Source organism: Engraulis encrasicolus, chromosome 3, assembly GCF_034702125.1.
Source record: "Engraulis encrasicolus isolate BLACKSEA-1 chromosome 3, IST_EnEncr_1.0, whole genome shotgun sequence".
Taxonomy (NCBI): Eukaryota; Metazoa; Chordata; class Actinopteri; order Clupeiformes; family Engraulidae; genus Engraulis; species Engraulis encrasicolus.
This window is the reverse complement of record NC_085859.1, coordinates 16,854,946-16,874,115: the sequence shown is the minus strand read 5'-3', so window position 1 is coordinate 16,874,115 and position 19,170 is coordinate 16,854,946. Positions and strand designations below refer to the sequence as shown.

The window sequence follows — 19,170 nt, the reverse complement described above, 5'->3', positions numbered from 1 at the left end:
CTAGTGTAACCTTTGCCTTAATCCTTCAGGAAAAGCTCTAGACAGGATTGCCTCATTCATTGCAGACCCGACGGACTAACTTCAAAAGGCAGACAAGGTTTCCAAACAATGGAGAGGAGTCGTCAGAGGAAACACTCATCACCAACTGCCTTTTAAATGGATGGCTTGTTGTTTTAATGTAAAAAACTCAAACGTGTCAATTCTTCATGTGTATGTATGAATATAGAGGTGTTAAATGCATAAGAGTAGACTCATCTCCATCCCCTCCCCTCCATCCCCAACCCTAAGAATTACAACAATGACTTCACTACAGTGCAAATAGTAAGCAGTAAATGTTCCGTTTATTAACCGACAATTTTCAAATGTAACAACACACCCTCACTTGTTCTCACAACCATTTCATAGATTTTATTTGGGTACACAAAAGACAGATCGTACATAATTAATGTTGGAATGACAATATTTTCTGGACCCACTTCCTCCCCAGGAAGGAAACGGAGGGTGGGGGTGATGGCAAGATGTGAGAGGCCTCCACTGGCAGGCAGCTGAGCGGGCTGCCCTACAAAGGCAAAGTACAGTAACTACACATGTTGTCATCATTTATTTAAAGGGGCACTGTGCAGGAAATGGTCAAAAAAAGTACTGCAACTATGCTGCTTATTGAAACTGGGCTGTCTATTGCCAAATTTGATCTTTACATGAAAGTTTACTAAGTAATAAAGAAATATTTTCTAGTATGGTCCAAGTACAGTCCTTTTTGCAGATAAAAATGGTTATTTTGGGAAATTCAAAATGGCGGACCATGGAGAAGATCCCCCTTTTCATGTATGAAAAGTGCAATTTTTCCAGTCATAATGAATACTTAAAATTTGATGGTGGTGGTAAGTATTCATGAAAAAGATAACATTAGTGAATGGGCAGCATGAATTCAGGAAATAAACAACTAAAAATCTCACACAGTGTCCCTTTAAGACTGAAAATGATCTTCATTGTACCTTCTTCAGCTTGTGACAAAGCCTCATGGTCAACATGTATCCCGTTTTAGAGATATTGCTGTGTCAAATTTGCAGGAACTACAATATCCAGCCTAATGCCAAGGCTTTGAATGATTTTTCTCAGTTTCAAATGTTGGCGTAGTTACTGCACTTTGCTGTTGTAGGGCTTAGTTCCTCACTCTAGAGTTGGCTTCTCAAAGGAAATGATGAGCCTCCTGAGAGAGAAAACACTGAGGCTGAAACCAAAATGTCCAGTCATTTATTACATAGTGCAACAAAGTAAGCAGAAAAGGGCTACCTGGATTCAGACGCTGCAACACACTGCCACATATTCCAAATGACCAGGGGGGAGAACTAAGAAGTGGGTTCAGGAGTAAACCAGGTTAAGTGAAGCGGTACCGGTAAATCCTCTAAGAGAAGAGCCTGTAGTACCTCTTGACTTAACCTGGTTTACTCCTGAACCAGCTTCTTAGTATGGGCCCCTGGTTTTACCCGTGTGGCAGTGCAGTGTAGCTTCTGAAGGTGAAGGTTGCACATCACTGATAGAAGTGTAAGAAGGCAAGACAAACCCCTTGCAGTACACTATGTAGCGTATGAGTCGACATTTTGGATTCATTTCAGATAGAAGCCTAAATACAATCTTACAATGAATTTTCTTCACCATTTCTCAGTAACCATATCTGAACCAAGACACTAAATCGCCCACTTGGAAACAGTGATGGTCAACCTGAGTTCATTAGTTTGCAATCCAGAGCCACATTTTCTAGACGGCCTGGCTTTAACCTGTCCAACCTGGATACAGAAGTTACAGGTAAAACCAGGTGATTGTGAATATGTGGCACTGGAGAATAAATCCTGAATCCATGTTTGCCCATCACTGTTTGGCACAGCTGTATAAAGTAGAAGTAAAAGTACTCGTACATATGTAATTACAACCCTAGTGGTATGGTACTACATGGTTTCAACTTTGTAATCATACTACAAGTATTGTAATTACATTTCTAAAAGAACTTTTGCTTCTACTTTATGCAACTCTACTGTTTGGAACACACCCTTCTCTCCAGTGCACATACCAATGACAGACAAAGAAAACACCCGCACGCACGCACATGAACACACACGCACGCACGCGCATGCACACGCACGCACACATAAACACACGCACACACACATAAACACACGCACACACACAGAAATGAAGGCACAGTTAGTGAAGCAGCAGCAGCAGCACTGTTTAAGAACTGAATGTTGCCATATTACACAATCAGACGGAATAAGACATCTGTAGGGTACTCCAAAAAGCTGGCTTAGTCCCTTGACCTGGACAGTGTTAACCCTCGAGGAAGTGGTAAGCCTTTTAATATGAGAGCCTTGTGCTGTTACTTTGATAGACGGATGAACCAAGGGGAATAGTCCATGAACATGGTTAATTGATAAAACTGGCTAGGTTAACCAGCATGATGTGGTAAATCTTCTAATAGACAGCCCATAGGTGTCATTTAGTTTAGAAAATAAGTACTCCAGGCTCTCAAATTGGATGATTTACCACTACCTCAAGGTTATCTTAATCTGGTTTACTAATTAGCCTGGTTCTTGGTATACCCCCCAGATGAACAACTGAAGAGTCTTTAATTAAAAGTTTACAACTCACTCCGGGTTCACTAAGTGGAGTTAGTCACAAAACCATTTTCTTAGAAAACCTCTCTTTGGACCCGCACACAGAGAAAACATTGCATGACATGAGTTCTCATGTCGCTTCCCGCCTGGCCCTTTAGTGCCAGGTATTATGGACGTTACAAAGCAACTGAGGAAAAATACAAACATATACAAATACATTTCGAGAGAGAGAGAGAGAGAGAGAGAGAGAGAGAGAGAGAGAGAGAGAGAGAGAGAGAGAGAGAGAGAGAGAGAGAGAGAGAGAGAGAGAGAGAGAGAGAGAGAGAGAGAGAGACTTTTTGAAAGCTGTTAAAACCGTAAGGTGAAACACCACCTGAAGGAATGGAGGAAGACCAAGCCCACCCAACCCACCCCCTTGTGGAGTGGAACCATCCCACCCCACCCACCAATCATTCATCCATCCATCCATTCATCCGTTCATCCATCCATCCATCCATCCATCGTCACAGACTTGTAGCCCTGTTGGAAGTGAAGAGAGGAGCCCCAGTGGCCTGCTGGCTCCTTAGTCGGAGTCTTCGTCATCCAGGTAGTCCTCTGCGTTGCTTAGAGTGCGCGACACGGCTGCAACAACACAACACAAGACATCCTCATTAAGCTGCATCCACTCTCAAGGAAGCAAAGGCAAGGATGCCATTTAAAATATATATATATTTTTAGGGACTTTTGTGACTTTATTGATGGGAAAGTGACATCATTATGACAGGAGGTGAGTGGGGAGAGAGAGATGGGGCAGAGTTGGGACTTGAACCTGGGTCCCCACGAGCATGCTAGCCCAAATATAGGGGGGGGGGGTGCTTAACGAGCTGCACTACAGCGCCCCCCGTATCAACATTTGATGTAGTTAAGCTAGAGCAGTGTTTCACAAACTTTTTCAGTCCGAGGACTACTTTGTACCCCCTAAAGATGTTCAGGAACCACCTGCCAACTGAATTGACAGTTGAGGGGTGCTTGTTTGGCACTTTTTATTCACAGTACAAGCCTGCCTTATTGTGGTGAAAATAATACTTCAGCAATGTTTAGCTTTGTAATTATGCTACAAATATAGCCTACTGCTAGCTCGTCTTGGAAAAGTAGAAGTGGTGTGAACTCACCACTCCCCTGCTTCCTCTTCAGGAGGGAGGCAGACTGGGCGTTGGTGGCCATCTCCAGAGGGGTCTTCTTCTCGTTGTTCAGGAGGTCCATCCTGGCATCTGATCAACATACACACACACACACACGCACACGCACACACGCACACACACACACACACACACACACACACACACACACACACACACACACACACACACACACACACACACACACACACACACACACACACACCGCACACACACACACAAAGGCATTAGTGCTACACAGTGCAAACAAAAGTCAAACACATTAAGAGATGAAGTAGGAGGCAAATCTGATAAACTTGTCTGGAAGAAACCATGTGAGGGACCAAGACAAGTGGGGCAGATTTAAGTGGCAAAAGCTGTGAAAAACGTCTGATCTCACACACATTTATTTTAGACGGGTGCAAGGTAAAAATGTGAAGTTCATGTGAGGCAGGTGTCGGGCCACTTCATATTTTCTGAGGGCCGCACTATGAACACAAACCAGGATATCCCCATGCACTTTAGGACTACATTGAAGAAGGCCACCTTTACAACATACCCCACCTTCATTAGGCGTGCGGATCGCCTCCTTTCTCCAGAATCGCTTTTGTTGCGCGACTCAATACAAAGTCAATTACTTCTGTCGCTTGCCTCGCTCTTGTCGCGGCTGGTCTATTCGTGCGGTTAGGTTCCCCACTGCTGATGTAAGGCAAGGAAGACCCGTACACCAAGACCCATACACCGAAACGTCACGAAAATGGAAAAGGTCAGCTCAGTGACGTGCGGGTCTTCCTTGCCTTACAAAAGCTGTGAACAAAGTAAAATGTGCATCTAAACACACACACACACACACACACACACACACACACACACACACACACACACACACACACACACACACACACACACACACACACACACACACACACACACACACACACACACACACACACACACACACACACACACACACACACACACACACAGTGTAATCTTACTTTTGTCAAGCAGCATCTCCACGATATCACTGTAGCCTTTCCAGGCAGCTGCGTGCAGTGCTGTATCACCCAGTTTATTCTGCACCACAGAGCAGAGCACAGACACAATATTTAACAAACAACAATCATTTCATTCAGTCAAATTATCATTTAATTATGTCAAATAATCATTTAATTATGTCAAATAATCAAGTCATGTTATTTTTATAGCACATTTAACACAACACCAGTTGACTCCAACGTGCTTCAAACCAAAATAAAAAATGGTTAAAACTCATTAACCTTTTACAGACAGCTTAAAAGGACTATTGGCCTTAACCCATTGTGTCCTGAAGCGACAAACACGCTGAATTAAGGTTCTTGAGATTTGTATAAAAAATGTGGGCATGTTAGAGCTGAATGAACACATTCTAGTGCAAATTGAAGGTTCTAGCTTTTAAATGCAACTTATTTCATGTTTTTATGTGCTTCGGAGGCTGAGATATTTAGGTTTTAATAGGGAGAGCCGAGAGGGCACCTTTTCCCAAAAAGGGCTTAGGCTAAAATGGGTTAAAGCGAAAATTGTCACAGCAGCGGTTGTGACTGAACGTCACATATGGATTTATAATCAACAGTCTGGATTACAGCAATGCAAACAATGGCTACAGTTACATGATGTTTTTGAATCAGATTTAATAGATCTGATTTAAATAGATTGGATTTAAAGTTATTTTGCGACGTGTATACATGGCACTTTCACTTAAATCTGATTAAATGTCTGGGGAAAAGACAGCATTGCGATTGGACTGAGGATGCACGTGCTGAGTGAGCCAAATAAGGCGTGGGGGCGTGGTCGCTAACCCTCCAGGGCTACCAGGACAGGTGCTAATCTTGCCCGAAAATGTATGCCCTCAGTTGGACTCAAAGCTTGGGACATGCCCTGTGGTCTGGTTCTTTCAAAATGCTAGTTAGCTTACCCACCTAGCTTAGAAAAATGAGTGGTCAAAGGGTGATGTGGAGTAACTTTGTTGTGCTTCATTACTTCGTGGGGCACTTTTACATCAATATATGGAAGCCACAACATTTATAGTCGCTTAGGGACTTTAAATTAAGCAAAACTGTCATGTACGAAGTGGACTGGAAATCCGCCACTTTTTCTCACTGAAGCAAAGAGCACGGGTCTTGGCACCATAGTGTGGCCAACGAGCATGCCTGGAACGACCGGACTTGACAGAGGAACGTGTTCAATTGGATATAAAAGAATAAACTTAAATCCTGTTCGGTAAGTGTTTACATGATATTTTTAGAGCAGAAGCTTTTAGAGCAGTTTTAATCAGATTTAAAGTGAGTTAAATCGGATTTAACTGTCTCATGTAAACATAAGGAATGTCACCAATGCAATCTCCACATGATGGACAAAAAAATAACACTGTAGTTTCAGATATTTTGCATAATATCTTTTCATTGCTAAAAGCAAAATGCTGAAGCATTCACAGTACTTATGTCTATTTAAAACTGTGTGTAGCTCCACTCACCTGTTGGTTCAACTCAATATTAGGCTGGGCCAGCAAAATCTCTACCACATCTGGAAGAAAGAAATCAAAAATCAAAGTGGCTGCAATAGCAAGCTGGTTACAGAGAGAGAGAGAGAGAGAGAGAGAGAGAGAGAGAGAGAAAGAAAGAAAGAAAGAGAGAGAGCGCGATAGATTATGTATCAGTATGTTAGTTTTAGTGTATGTGTGTGTTATTATTGTCAATGTCTTTATCAATGTTGAGTTCAACTGCACATTGGAGTCTGGTCAAATGCAATTTCAATCTTCTGAGCCAACACCTGTTAAATAGATTTTTGACCAGAAAGTACACTTGGACTTTGACTTTCATCACTGAAAGTGTCTGGTAGTAAAGGCATTCACATGTTCTTTGTTACATTTAGGACTATGTATATCTCTGCACACTTAAATCCCCTTTGTGTTCTTTTTAATTATAGGCCAAGCCCTAAATAATTAAAAAGGACACAAAGGGGATTTAAGTGTGCAAACATTTTTCTTTCATTTTTACACGGTTTTTGTTTATGCTTGTCACCTTTTAATCGATGTATACCTAAAAGCAAACATTTGCAACGTTGTGGCCCTGCCGTGGCCTAACCTGGGTTACTACGCTGGCGACCCGGGTTCGATTCCGGCCCGGGTCATTTGCTGATCCTTCCCCGACTCTCCCCACTCGCTTCCTGTCCCAGTCTTTGCTATACTGGCCAAATAAAAGTTGACCCCCCCAAAAAAAATATTTGAGAGAAAAAAAATAAATAAAAAATTGCAACTTTGTAACATCATCTGACAAGTGCGGCCCAAAGCAGGTGTGCGGTGTGTCGTGTGCCGTTTTCCTGTGAGCGTACCTCGGTGTCCTCCATGGCAGCCCCAGTAGAGGGCAGTGTTTCCCGCCTTGTCCAGCCCGTTGGTGCCCACCTTATTGTCCAGACACTCTCGCAGCCAGCTCAGATTACCTAGCAGACAAAAAAAAAATTGGGGGCTTTTTACGCCTTTATTATGACAGAGACAGTGAGGAGCGACAGGAAATTAGCAGGGCCAATGAGTCACAGCTGGGCCTAGCGGACACAATATTAAGTATTTTGTAACTTTAGTGACTTTCAGAGGGCAGGGGAAGCAGGGGCAAGAGATCAGCATTTCCTCGGATACCAGGCGTTTACCCAGCGAGTGCTGGATCAGATCCATGCTGGAGTGAATACATGTGAATACATTCACACTTGTGTAGTCGTTTTCCAGTGTTTTAATGTGCATGGACAGTGCGTTCGCGATGGAAACGATACAGAAACTTTTTTTAATGTAAACTAGGCCACGGTATAGTGGTGGGATTGCACTTCAGCCACACGGGTATAAGAATGAACTGACATGTGGTAACATCAAGTTGTGTGTTGTATTGTGCTGCTTACCTCGTTTAGCCGCCTCATGCATGGGGTTATCTATAGACTCTGCCTGCTCAGCCACTGAAAGTAGGAGAGAGAGAGAGAGAGAGAGAGAGAGAGAGAGAGAGAGAGAGAGAGAGAGAGAGAGAGAGAGCGAAGGAGAGAGGGAGAGAGAGAGAGAGAGAGAGAGAGGGAGAGAGGGAGAGGGAGAGAGAGAGAGAGAGAGAGAGAGAGAGAGAGAGAGAGAGAGAGAGAGATAGAGAGAGAGATAGACCGTTTAACTCAGCTGTTGTGCAGTCAGTGTGAAAACTAAGCTGTAAGTGCAGTATGCACGCTACCCGATATCACTTTCATACCAACAGCCAGAGAGGAGTTAATTCACTGGTGTTAGAAAATTAACTCTTGGTTGCTTGGGTTGATGATTATGCAACAAAAGTGTTAGTCTTACTCAAGTGTGTCAATGTAACGTCATCAGCCTGTTTTTAATTAACAGTGTTTTGTTAAGTGCTTTTGGAGGCATGCTGAACAATCTGCTGAGGCATATCCATCAACAACAAAAATAAACATTAGAATGTCCTCCAGAGTTTAGGGTAACCGTATGGCGTGAAAAGAATCTTCACTAATTGTTGAGGGTAACTTGAGCTGCAAAGAGACATCTGCTGAACAACACAACAGCTTTTATTCGTTACACTTCAAACATTGGCTGAAAAGGATGTAATGCACAGCAAGACCACAAGGGGATGCTAGCCACCCGGGTCACAACCATTCCCATGATGCGTAGTGCGCAGCTCTTTCAAGGTAGAAGAGCAGCTATGATGGGGCTTGGGTGAAAGGCTTTTATTTGGGCTGTAGGCAGACAATAATTACTGCTTAAAACAGCCTATGGTCACACATCTGATCTGACGGCATCTGGAAGTCCAGATTGGAACATGTTGTAGTACAGATGTGGTGTGCGCACACACACATCCACACATTTTTGACCCAAATTACAAAAACAGGAACAAGAACTACACATGAAAAGAACTGAATATGTGACGAAAGTCAAAAATTACTAAACACTGTTAAGTCATATGCCTGATTACTCCAACACAGTCATTCAATGCTGAATTGATTGCAGTTGTCCAGAATGGTTAGAATCACTCCGAAAAAGCAGTTGACTTGGAGAAACTGATCCAAGTCCATAACAGTGTGGAATTGCCTGGTTCTTTACAATCGACAGAGTGTAACAATGTCTGCACACTTGCAGACTTCTCAGATTTGAATGTCCAAGATTTAAGTCTGAAGACCTTCAGGCCTTCCTCAGGGCACACCAGGTCTTTAGGCCAGTCTTTACAGCAAAAGTTTGAAAAAATGTGATTGTAAATGTTTTTTTTCTGAGAGAGTGAGAGAGAGAGAGAGAGAGAGAGAGAGAGAGAGAGAGAGAGAGAGAGAGAGAGAGAGAGAGAGAGAGAGAGAGAGAGAGATGCCCTCGAAAGGATCTGGAGAGGATCTAAGGATGCAGGCATTTTTGCTTGATTCATAGTTTCAATTCAACATTCAATTCATTTTTTCTCATGTCTGGCACCTTCTAGTCACAAGAATGATGTAACTCCTCCAAATTGACAGACTGTAACCTTAAAAAAGGGGAATTACCAATAAAAGGGGAAATAAAGAAGAACAAGAGCACTTTGTGAATTTTGTCACATGCTTTGCACAGTTAACCTCTGCTCTGTGCATGCATATAGTCGGCCTCAGTCTTAGAACTTGCTGCACATCAATAGAAAATTCCAGAATGCCAAAAAGGGAATCTTGACACTGCAGTCTTCAAAGGAAGCTTCCCTGAGTAAGACTTCAGCCAAGTTCAAACTACACGACTATCAGCCCGGTTCTCGGCTGAAAACCCCCCTACGACAATCGGTGGAACGTCACTTGCTGGACCATCGCAGACCATCTAAGATAGAATTTTGCCCGTTCCAAGTGTCACAAATTGCAGATATCAAACAGGGTTTGATATGTACAACTCAAAATAGGGAGAATGAATAGGGAGAACAGTGACAGTTACGATTCTCTTTGTGCGCAACCTGATGTGAAAATCGGCCACAAAATTGGGAGGCTGATAGCGTGAGCTTTAGCAGTTTACGGCAAAGCGGCTGCTTTGCTTGACCCTGTATAGTTCGGGCAGTGCTTTCTGACAGAGCATCAATTTCTCAAGGCAATCACCTCTCAAGGCAACGCAGACACCTAGAATGGTGCCACAGCATGCGGTTTGATAGCTTGTGTGTGTGACCGTACGTGTGTGAGTAACCAAGGTGTTCCCGCGCAATCCGTCCCCCTCGGGGCCGTGAACTCGCCACCTCCTAGTCAGTGCATTTGGTTGGGGTATGGGAGGCACAGCACGATACCACAGGGCTACAGGATCAGTCCGATAGCCCAACGCTATCGATACTTTATGAGGCTTCGGGAGGGAGGTTTACTAACGTTCCACGCCACACTCTGCTGGTTGGCCTCCGTTACATGTGTGTGTGTGTGTGCGCGCGTGTGTGTGTGTGTGTGTGTGTGCGTGTGCGTGTGCGTGTGCGTGTGCGTGTGCGTGTGCGTGTGCGTGTGCGTGTGCGTGTGCGTGTGCGTGTGTGTGTGTGTGTGCGTGTGCGTGTGCGTGTGCGTGTGTGTGTGTGTGTGTGTGTGCGTGTGTGTTACTCACCATAGTTACTGGGTATGAGGCCATTTCTTCCTCTGCAGGTGCCTTTCCACCAATTACTGTCACTCTGAGGGGCACAGCCAAATAGTAAAACATTAAAGGATAGCTTCTTCTCTCAAGTCGAAATAGCAAAAAACACACCCTCAAAAATCCATCCCTGGTGTGCGGTATTGTTCTTATTCAAAAAGAGTACAGAAATTATCCACCTACTTAACAAAATAAAACAGATTTTTGGCTAAAAATACCAGGCCTGTCAACATGATCTGGCTTCAAAGATGCCTGAAGCCACTACAGTATATTCCTATATTGCTCCCTTTGTGATCACGATTAAATCGTCATGGCTACGATCTTTAATCATCGCGCCCAAAATCAAGATTTTCGATTAATTGTGCAGCCCTAATACATATTAAACATTAATGTAGGATGACGTAGTTTGTGCAGTGCACATGGCATTCCTGTCTCAAAATCGACAAAGTCATGAAAAAATACTGTTTAAATAAACTCGCTGCGAGAATGTTTTTCATCACGAATGCCAGCAGTTGATACAAATCTGAATACGGTATGTAAAGTGATTTTTCGTATTTTTCGTAGCGGGCCACTCTCACAAAAGTTACATTTGCTGTTCTCTGACAGCGGACCGTGAAAGTGGTTGCGAGAGTCATCGTTCACTTACTAGTGACTCAAATAAGCATCAGCTGACTCGGGACAGTGATTATTTATCTTTTAATCCTGCTTAGAGCCCCTTTAAAGGGGTAATGCCATGCGCTTCTGTTTTATAATCTGGTGCATCGACGGTAGACAGACAAGAACTGAAGAGAAGTCACCGGAGCAGCACAGATGATTTTTTTTCTTCCTCTTTCAATCAAGTGCACAACATGGGGACTAACATTTCAATGGATAAACCATCTTCATCAGAGTTCAATGTCATCTGAGCTGCTCCGCTGTCTTCTCTCCAGTTAACATATTAAATCATATCATATCATATTTCATCACACTGTCCAGAGGATAGGGAACTTACATCCCACCACACTAATCAGATCTTATCAAATCAGTTGTTGATGACCAATATCTGCATGATCTCGTCATGCTTCCGCTTTTATGCTACTGCAGATGAAGGACTTCACTTACCGTGTCTGAAATGTATAAGATATCTCCCTCTTCAAAGTACAACTCATCTGGCTGTAAAAAGAGAGGAATAATTATCAAACAGGTCATGAGGTGTACCGTAGAAGTGGAAGTGGTGCGAAATGTTTACATGTTTAAGTCTGGAGACTTTGTACGCAATACTCACCGTTCGTGGATCAAAGGTGAATAGGGCCCTGAACACTTTCACCTGACCTGCGAAACACACAGACACAGGCACAGACACACCATGAGGTCAACATAGGGGTGGACGATATGGTAAAAATGTGGTATCACAAGGTTTTAACATTCTTGTTTGTCCATCGAAAACAATACAGTAAAGACTAAAAGTGAAGACAACAACAAGTAAGTTCATAACTCTGATACTGATAAAGGTCAACATCACACAGTCAATTCTTCTGCGTTGTTGTGTCAACTAACAACATTTCAACTGTGGTGAGATACAGGGTTCTAAATAAACTTTTTTCCCCCATCACCAGCCAAAATGGCTATTAGATCTTACGAGCCAAACACACACTTACTAATTGGTCAAAGCAGCTAGTAAGTCGGTCTTTTCTACCAGCCAAACTGAATTTTCACCAGCATTTGGCTGGTTTGCGGGTGTTAATTCACAGCCCTGGTCACATACATGGTGTATTTAAAGGTACACTGTGCAGGAAATGGTCAAAAAGGTACTGCAGCTATGCTGCTCATTGAAACTGGGCTGCCTATTGCCAAATTTGATTTTTACATGAAATTTTATTAAGTAATAAACAAATATTTTCTAGTATGGTCCAAGTACAGTCATTTTTGCAGCTAAAAATGGCTATTTTTGGAAATCCAAAATGGCGGACCATGGAGAAGATCCCCCTTTTAATGTATGAAAAGTGCATTTTTTCCAGGCATAATGAATACTTAGAATTTGATGGTGGTGGTAAGTATTCATGAAAAAGGTAACATTAGTGAATGGGCAGCATGAATTCTGGAAATAAACAACTACAAATCTCACACAGTGTCCCTTTAAAGAAACCAATGAAAGAAGAAAGATCCACACACTGTTACTGCTCCCGGTTTATTATACACAATGTTTACATCCTTATATGGTCTTGGATATTTAAAAAGACATGCATGGAATGTGTATGTATTATCTGGCGCATGTAATCTCAATAGTGAAAATGCAGAGAACAGCACAGACCAGTAACCAACGCACCAAACTAAATGTGCTTTAATAATGCCAAACTTGGGCTTCAAATTGTGCAAGGCTTCTGGAAGTGCCTGCCAGAAAATCTACACCATCAATACAATGTTATTTTTCTACATGCGTAGAGTTTTGTCATTACAGAAGCCAGCAGTAGTGAATATTTACTATCAAGGTCCAAGTTTTCATCCGCCATTTCTTTTTTTTATTCTTTATGTTTTTTTAGGGGCTTTTACACCTTCATTTGACAGAACAGTTGAAGATGGTGACAGGAAGCGAATGGGACAGAGAGACAGGGGAGGATCGGGAAATGACCCCGGCCGGACTCGAACCGGGGTCCCCATGGGCATGCAAGCCCAAATGTGGGGGGCTTAGCGCGCTGCGCCAGAGCGTCCCACTTTCATCCATCATTTCAATTGCCATAGATGACATATTAATGGACAGATAGACAGATAGGCTGACAGATCTTCTCAACGTAAATCTGCCATTTTTAATTAGAAGTTATAGTCATCATAGACATATTTGACTGCAAAACCTGCTCTGGTCAGAGCAGACCAATATTCATGCAAGACCAGATTGTGAATGGGCAACATTTTGCTACCAACGGCAACGTTTCAATCCACCAGTGATAGATCTGATGGATCAAAGCGTTGCTGTTTGTTAATGAAATAAAGTTGTTATTCTTTGGAGCTCATGCCCAGTGTGCGGACCATTCCATCACACTGTCTGCTACTTTTGTCTGGCACCTGGGTCACTGTTTTTGTGGATGTGCGCACCCGAACCTCCAAACAGCAAAAGTTTTGGGAATAAACTACTGACATTACAAATCGGACCTTCAACAGCCACTTGGCCAAAGTGATGGAGCGGAGTCGGCTAGCCATCTCTGGTGTGGTGAGGAAAGTGTACCGTTACAGCCCCAGTTACCAGTCGTAGATGTCATAGACATCTAGGACTGCAAAACCATTCTCTGATCTATGAAAAGATACAATTGTGAATGGGCAGTAGGGATGCAAATTATTAGTCGATAGTCTTATCGATCGACTTACGATTAATTGATAATCAGCGTTTTCCCCCCCGAAATCTCGATATTTCTCAGAAAAAAACTACAAATTCTAAACATTTTCATTAAAAATTTAGATAAAATACCACATTTAAATGAATTCTACTTCAATTTTTTAAGTCAAAAGGTGATTTACATATTCCCACTATTCACACCCCTCTTCACACACACTCTTCACATGCCCATTTCACCTGGGTCTCTTGTCAATTGAATTGTCGATTAATTGCAATTAATGCTTTTTAATCGATTAAATCATTGATCGATTAATCGATTAATCGTTTGCATCCCTACGCAGTATATGTTTTGAATAAAAAGAAAAGAAAAAGAAAAAGAAGAAAGTGACTGTGATCTATTTCCTACTTGTCTGCTTACTCAGAGACACACCAACAATTAGGAAGAGTGTGGTGTGTGGAAGATGACTTTCAGCATACGTTTTTGGGAATAAACTACAAACATTATACATCAGACCTTCAAGAGGCACCAGGCCAAAGTGATGTTGCAGAGCCAAGCCGCTTCTCTTGGATTCATTCCTACACCTGAAGCAGGCATCTCTGGTGTGGAAAGCTGTGCCACTGCATGCACCATCTCGTCTGACCATTTTGGTCAACAAGGATTGCGGGGAAATTAATGAAGTCAAGGAGGCGTGAAGTCGCGTGTGTTGCTAAGCCAGAAGTCAGACAGACTGCGACGAGCCTCTAATTGAACTTTAGAACTCAAAATTAGGAAGGGATTATCAGAGACAGACAGACACGAGAGAGAGAGAGAGAGAGAGAGAGAGAGAGAGAGAGAGAGAGAGAGGCATACTATGCCCACATTTCTTTTTGCCCATTAGGATAAACTTAGTCTGTGATGTGGTGCAAGTAATTTACATGTCTTTGCGGTGACAAATAACTTGTGATGAACTCTGCTGACAGACCCACCCACACACACACACACACACACACACACACACACACACACACACACACACACACACACACACACACACACACACACACACACACACACACACACGCACACGCCGAACAAACATGATTTTAGCTTGGGTATGCCGACATATCTGACTACAAGTATACCGTTTCAGTGGATGGCACATTGGTCCTGTAGTTCTATTTCTTTCATTCTTATGTAGAGTTAGTTCCTATCTATTGGGAAATGTCCAGCACACTAATGCGTTTCACTTATCATTGTGTTTTGGCCCTTCAGCATCACATGACCACACAATCACCGGTTTGTTTTTGTTTACAGGATGTGGAAGGGTGGGTGGGTCGCCTTATGACCTCCTAAACTCTTCACTGTTTTTTGAAATACAATGGGTGGGTTCGTCTCATGATCTACATACTTCACTGTTTACAGCTTTTTGGGGATGCTAGTACCCTTATTTGATAGGACAATGAAGACCAGACAGGAAATGACTAGGGGAGAGAGAGGTGCGGTCGGCGTGGGAAATGTCCCAGGCCGGACTCAAACGTACAAAGTAGATCACCATGGCAATACTTTAAAATATTTTTGGGGGCTTTATATATCTTTATTTATGACAGGACAGTGGAGGAGAGACAGGAAACGAGTGTGGGGGGGGGGGAGAGATGGGTAAGGAACTGCAAATGACCGGGCCAGAATCGAACCCGGGTTGCCGGCGTAGTAACCCACCCGGTGCCCTATCGTTAGACCACGGCAGGGCCTACCGTAAGCCAATGGTTCTCAACCTATGGGTCGGGACCCAACCTATCGGTCGCCAAGGATCCACAGTGGGTCGCGAAGCGCTCTTGAGTTTAAGGGGTTTCATTTTAATACCATATATAGCCCATGTTGAATAAATGAAAAAGCATTTAAACTAATATATGCATAGAAGCAACACAATGTAAGTGATACATTAAACAGTTATTCCATATTTGACTGAAAACAAATTGAGAAATAAAATGATAATTAATGAGTATCATGTGACTCCATCTCGTGCGGCCGCTCGTGCGATTAGGTCACCATAGCTTACAATGGTAAAAATGCCTACATTGTCAAGTGCCCCAGCCCAGTGCGCCACATCGTCCCTCAGGACACTCCTTTTTTAAAAAAAAAAGACATTTTCTGGCCTTTCATGTCCTTATTCATGGAAGAGCAGTGTGAGTGTGAAAAGAAACGAGAGGGAGAGAGAGAGAGGGGAGTATCCGCAAAGGACCTCGGACCGGAAAGGAACCCGGGTCGCCAGTGTGATGGTATGGCGTCTTGACTCATTGAGCCACAGACACGTCTGACTACAAGTATACAGTTCCAAAGGACGACACATTGATTCTTAGTTAGTTCTTACTTATTGGGAAAAGTCCAGCAAACTATTGCATTTCGGCACTAGTCCACCATAGGCATCACATGATCACACAATCACCGATTTGTTTACAGGATGTGTGTGGGTGTGCCCCATGGTGTAAACTAGCGTTTCTCAACGAGGGCTCTATAGCCCCCCGTGTATGTTATTATTTTTTATATTAAGTGGGGTGTTGGCAGGGTTATGATGAGGTCAAGGGGGCATTTGCTCAAAATAGTTTGAGAACCACTCATCTAACTGCACTGATTTTTTATATTGTATTGCAAAATTGAGTAGTCATCCATCACGTGTAAATAACGTAACATTTTAGCTCTATGATGCAATATTATGGACAGGTCAACCCGCATGTGGGACAAAGGGGTATGTTGATATAATATAGTAGTCAGTCACGTTCACTAAAATGTCAGGTCCTGTTTTTTTTTTGTTTTTTTTAAACTCACATATCACAGATAATCTGTATTGACATTTTCTCTGTCAAAAGAGAGCTCTAACATCCTTAAACTACAAAATGTTGTAAAACAATTCTTAACGAATATTTCACAACTCATGTTATTAAGTTGTGGTAACAACAGCACAAATACGACCATAATACAGTAGGCCTATGTCTATTGGTGGATGTCCACAAACAAGCTAACACAGCCAGAGTAGTTAACTCCGTGAAGAAAAGCCAATTCGGGAACTGAGAGGTAAACCTCCTAAAAGAAGGGTTGCACACCTTCACTCCCCTGGTACAGCAGGGTCATACAGCCCTTCTATTAGAGCCTTTATGGCCTGCTTGGAGTCTATGTTCCCAGGTAAGTGTCTGAACCTGCTTTATTGTATACCCCATGCGCCAAGGACAAGGAGTGTTTTTTAGTTTATAAGCCCTGGCATTCATTCTCTCAATACCAATCTATATTTTACCAAACACTCAGTGCCTGTGCTCTACCAGATACACCTGAAGACATAACTTAAACTCTCTGTTGGAAATGGAAATTATATTTTACCCCTAAGGGACCTGCAAACCCAATCTTATCTTTTTGCTGGAGTCAGTTGCCTTTAAACTATGCCTATGAAGAAGTTAAAATTACACGGCTTTCTTAAATTACACAAACTTACTTTTATGATGGCCCAGCATTTCCTTTCCCAAAAACAAAACACTTTTAAAGCAGTAACTTCAAGCCCTGCTATAATTGTAAGGTAAGAACAACTTGCTAAAGGTGTTCATTTCCCTGTGGTTCTAAGGCGGGAATATAATGTGGCCTTCACGAGTAGAGTGGTTAAGACTGCATGGGGGAATAGTATAATGTTTAGCATTGTTAAGCACTTCCTTACCACAACGGGGTGTGATTGCTGCTACTGCTTGTTGTCAGTGGACAGTGCTACTGATGAAAGTGTCGGTTGACCTACATCATCTTGGATCAAGGGCCCTGACTGAGGGTGACCTGTTCAATGACCTCTCCGCTAAAAAGCAATGAACTCCTACATTGACGACTAATGATGAGTAAACAAAACATACCACTTACTACTCCCACAATAATACAAACTGGTCAGTGGCACATGATAGTTTGGGCAATAAGGAATAATTAAAAAGGATCTATGCTTTAAAGCTTCCATCAGGCTTGTATTTAATGTGTGTGGCAGCAAAAAATGTAAAATCTTAGGTTATAGATGGTCTCAAGTAAACACTTGTGTTCCCATCGAAACACAACTTTGTAGAACAATTTCATGGGTCAACTTAAGACAGTTTTGTCTGAACTACCTTTTACGCAAATGCAGAAGGGACAGTTCCACAATGACGCAAGATATAGGCTGCAGCGTTCTGCGGAGGGAGTTGGTTACTTCATCTTTCAGACCAACCCCAACAACCGTAAAGACAAGTTTCCATTTGAATCACTATATACTACACGTGCCCTTGAAGTGCCAGTTTTTGACAGATCTCTTATAAATCAGTGTGATCATTCATTCACGTTGAGGAAGGATGTTATTCTAATGTCAGGTTATACGATGGTCATGCATGCTGAATTCATCTCCATTGCGCACACATTGCGCGTCATGGCTCACCATGATCGGCCTGCTTGTTATATTAGAGCTAGATTTAATTAATACCCAAACAATAGGTAAACAGACAGGTAGTGTGCCTACATAAATAATAATCACACCGATTTAACTGCCATTTCCAAAGTAACTGTAAAGAATTTTGGTGAACCTCTGGTGAACTGCGCGTTGACTTGAAAAAAGGAACCAGGTCTATTTTATAAATCGATAGTGAATGTTTATGTGAAAGAGAAGTGTGTCTGCTGACTACGCATTTATTGCATAGATCTCCAGTGTCCCATCATCACATACTAGTTTACTTAAAGCACATTGCACCCTATGTTAAGAAGATAAGCATGACAGACCCAAACACAGATCCAGATCCTGACAAGGCGACCAACATGGGTGTGTTCCCTGTAGCCGAACAGGTCCCAACTCAACACTTGAACTATCCGTGCTAAGTTCCCGAAAAGCGTGAAGCACCAAACGCAGGTTTGGAGAGCATCGCCAAGCAAAATCTGCATGGTATTCATTGCTTACCTGGCTTCGCTGGTTTTGGTGGAGGCCTCGACATTTTACAGCGTTATAGAGTTCTAAAAAGTGTTCTTTGGACGATAGTTGTCTTTATTTCCGTGCAGCACTCGGGATAGCCAGAACGAGGAAGTACAGAGAAAGCGAACTTGAGTCCACAAATGCGGAAAATGCGCCACACGCATGCGCACCCATTCATTCCTACCGCATGTCAACCGGTAAACTCGACTCAAAAAACTTTGCGCACTGATAACTTCATTGGCCATTTATGCCCTAACATCCAATAGACATGTATTTTGCATTATTAGTAAGGCGTTTTTATATTGTGCGCCATTAGACTGTCTTTAAATCCACAAGGGCTGGTCAATGACATCGGTTGATAGGCTATCCTACCTGGTTACAGGTGAACTTGGGAAAGGAAAGGAAGGACAAGGAAAAACACAAATCAACAGAATAACATAACAGCTCCAGTTTAGCTGCCCTAATGCGGCACGTAAAGAGAACAGCCCTCTGTCACATCAGAACTAGGTCCGGACTGAACCACAACCCCAATCTTGGAGAGGTAAATTTTCCAGGTTCACAT

The 19,170-nt window shown here is 42.6% G+C and overlaps 1 protein-coding gene across 1 annotated transcript; it reads right to left on the bottom strand.

The window, feature by feature from the left end:
- Positions 1 to 322: 322 nt before the first annotated feature.
- Positions 323 to 18,735, bottom strand: ostf1 (osteoclast stimulating factor 1). Its single transcript, XM_063194847.1, has 10 exons — positions 18,597 to 18,735; positions 11,635 to 11,681; positions 11,472 to 11,522; positions 10,347 to 10,410; positions 7,694 to 7,747; positions 7,139 to 7,246; positions 6,282 to 6,331; positions 4,768 to 4,846; positions 3,764 to 3,862; positions 323 to 3,233 (listed from the first exon to the last, which is right to left on the bottom strand). Exons 1-10 carry the CDS (start codon positions 18,628 to 18,630, stop codon positions 3,175 to 3,177), a joined length of 645 nt encoding a protein of 214 aa, XP_063050917.1. The 5' UTR covers positions 18,631 to 18,735; the 3' UTR covers positions 323 to 3,174.
- Between the last annotated feature and the right edge of the window lie 435 nt (positions 18,736 to 19,170).

Bases quoted from the DNA above. Each gene is read 5' to 3' on its own strand.
- ostf1 (XM_063194847.1), bottom strand. From the start codon at position 18,630: ATGTCGAGGCCTCCACCAAAACCAGCGAAGCCAG. The intron at 4,847-6,281 runs GTGAGTGGAGCT...TCTGTGGTGCAG, and splicing joins ATATTGAGTTGAACCAACAG to AATAAACTGGGTGATACAGC. The intron at 3,234-3,763 runs GTGAGTTCACAC...GTGTTGTTGCAG, and splicing joins GAAGAGGAAGCAGGGGAGTG to CCGTGTCGCGCACTCTAAGC.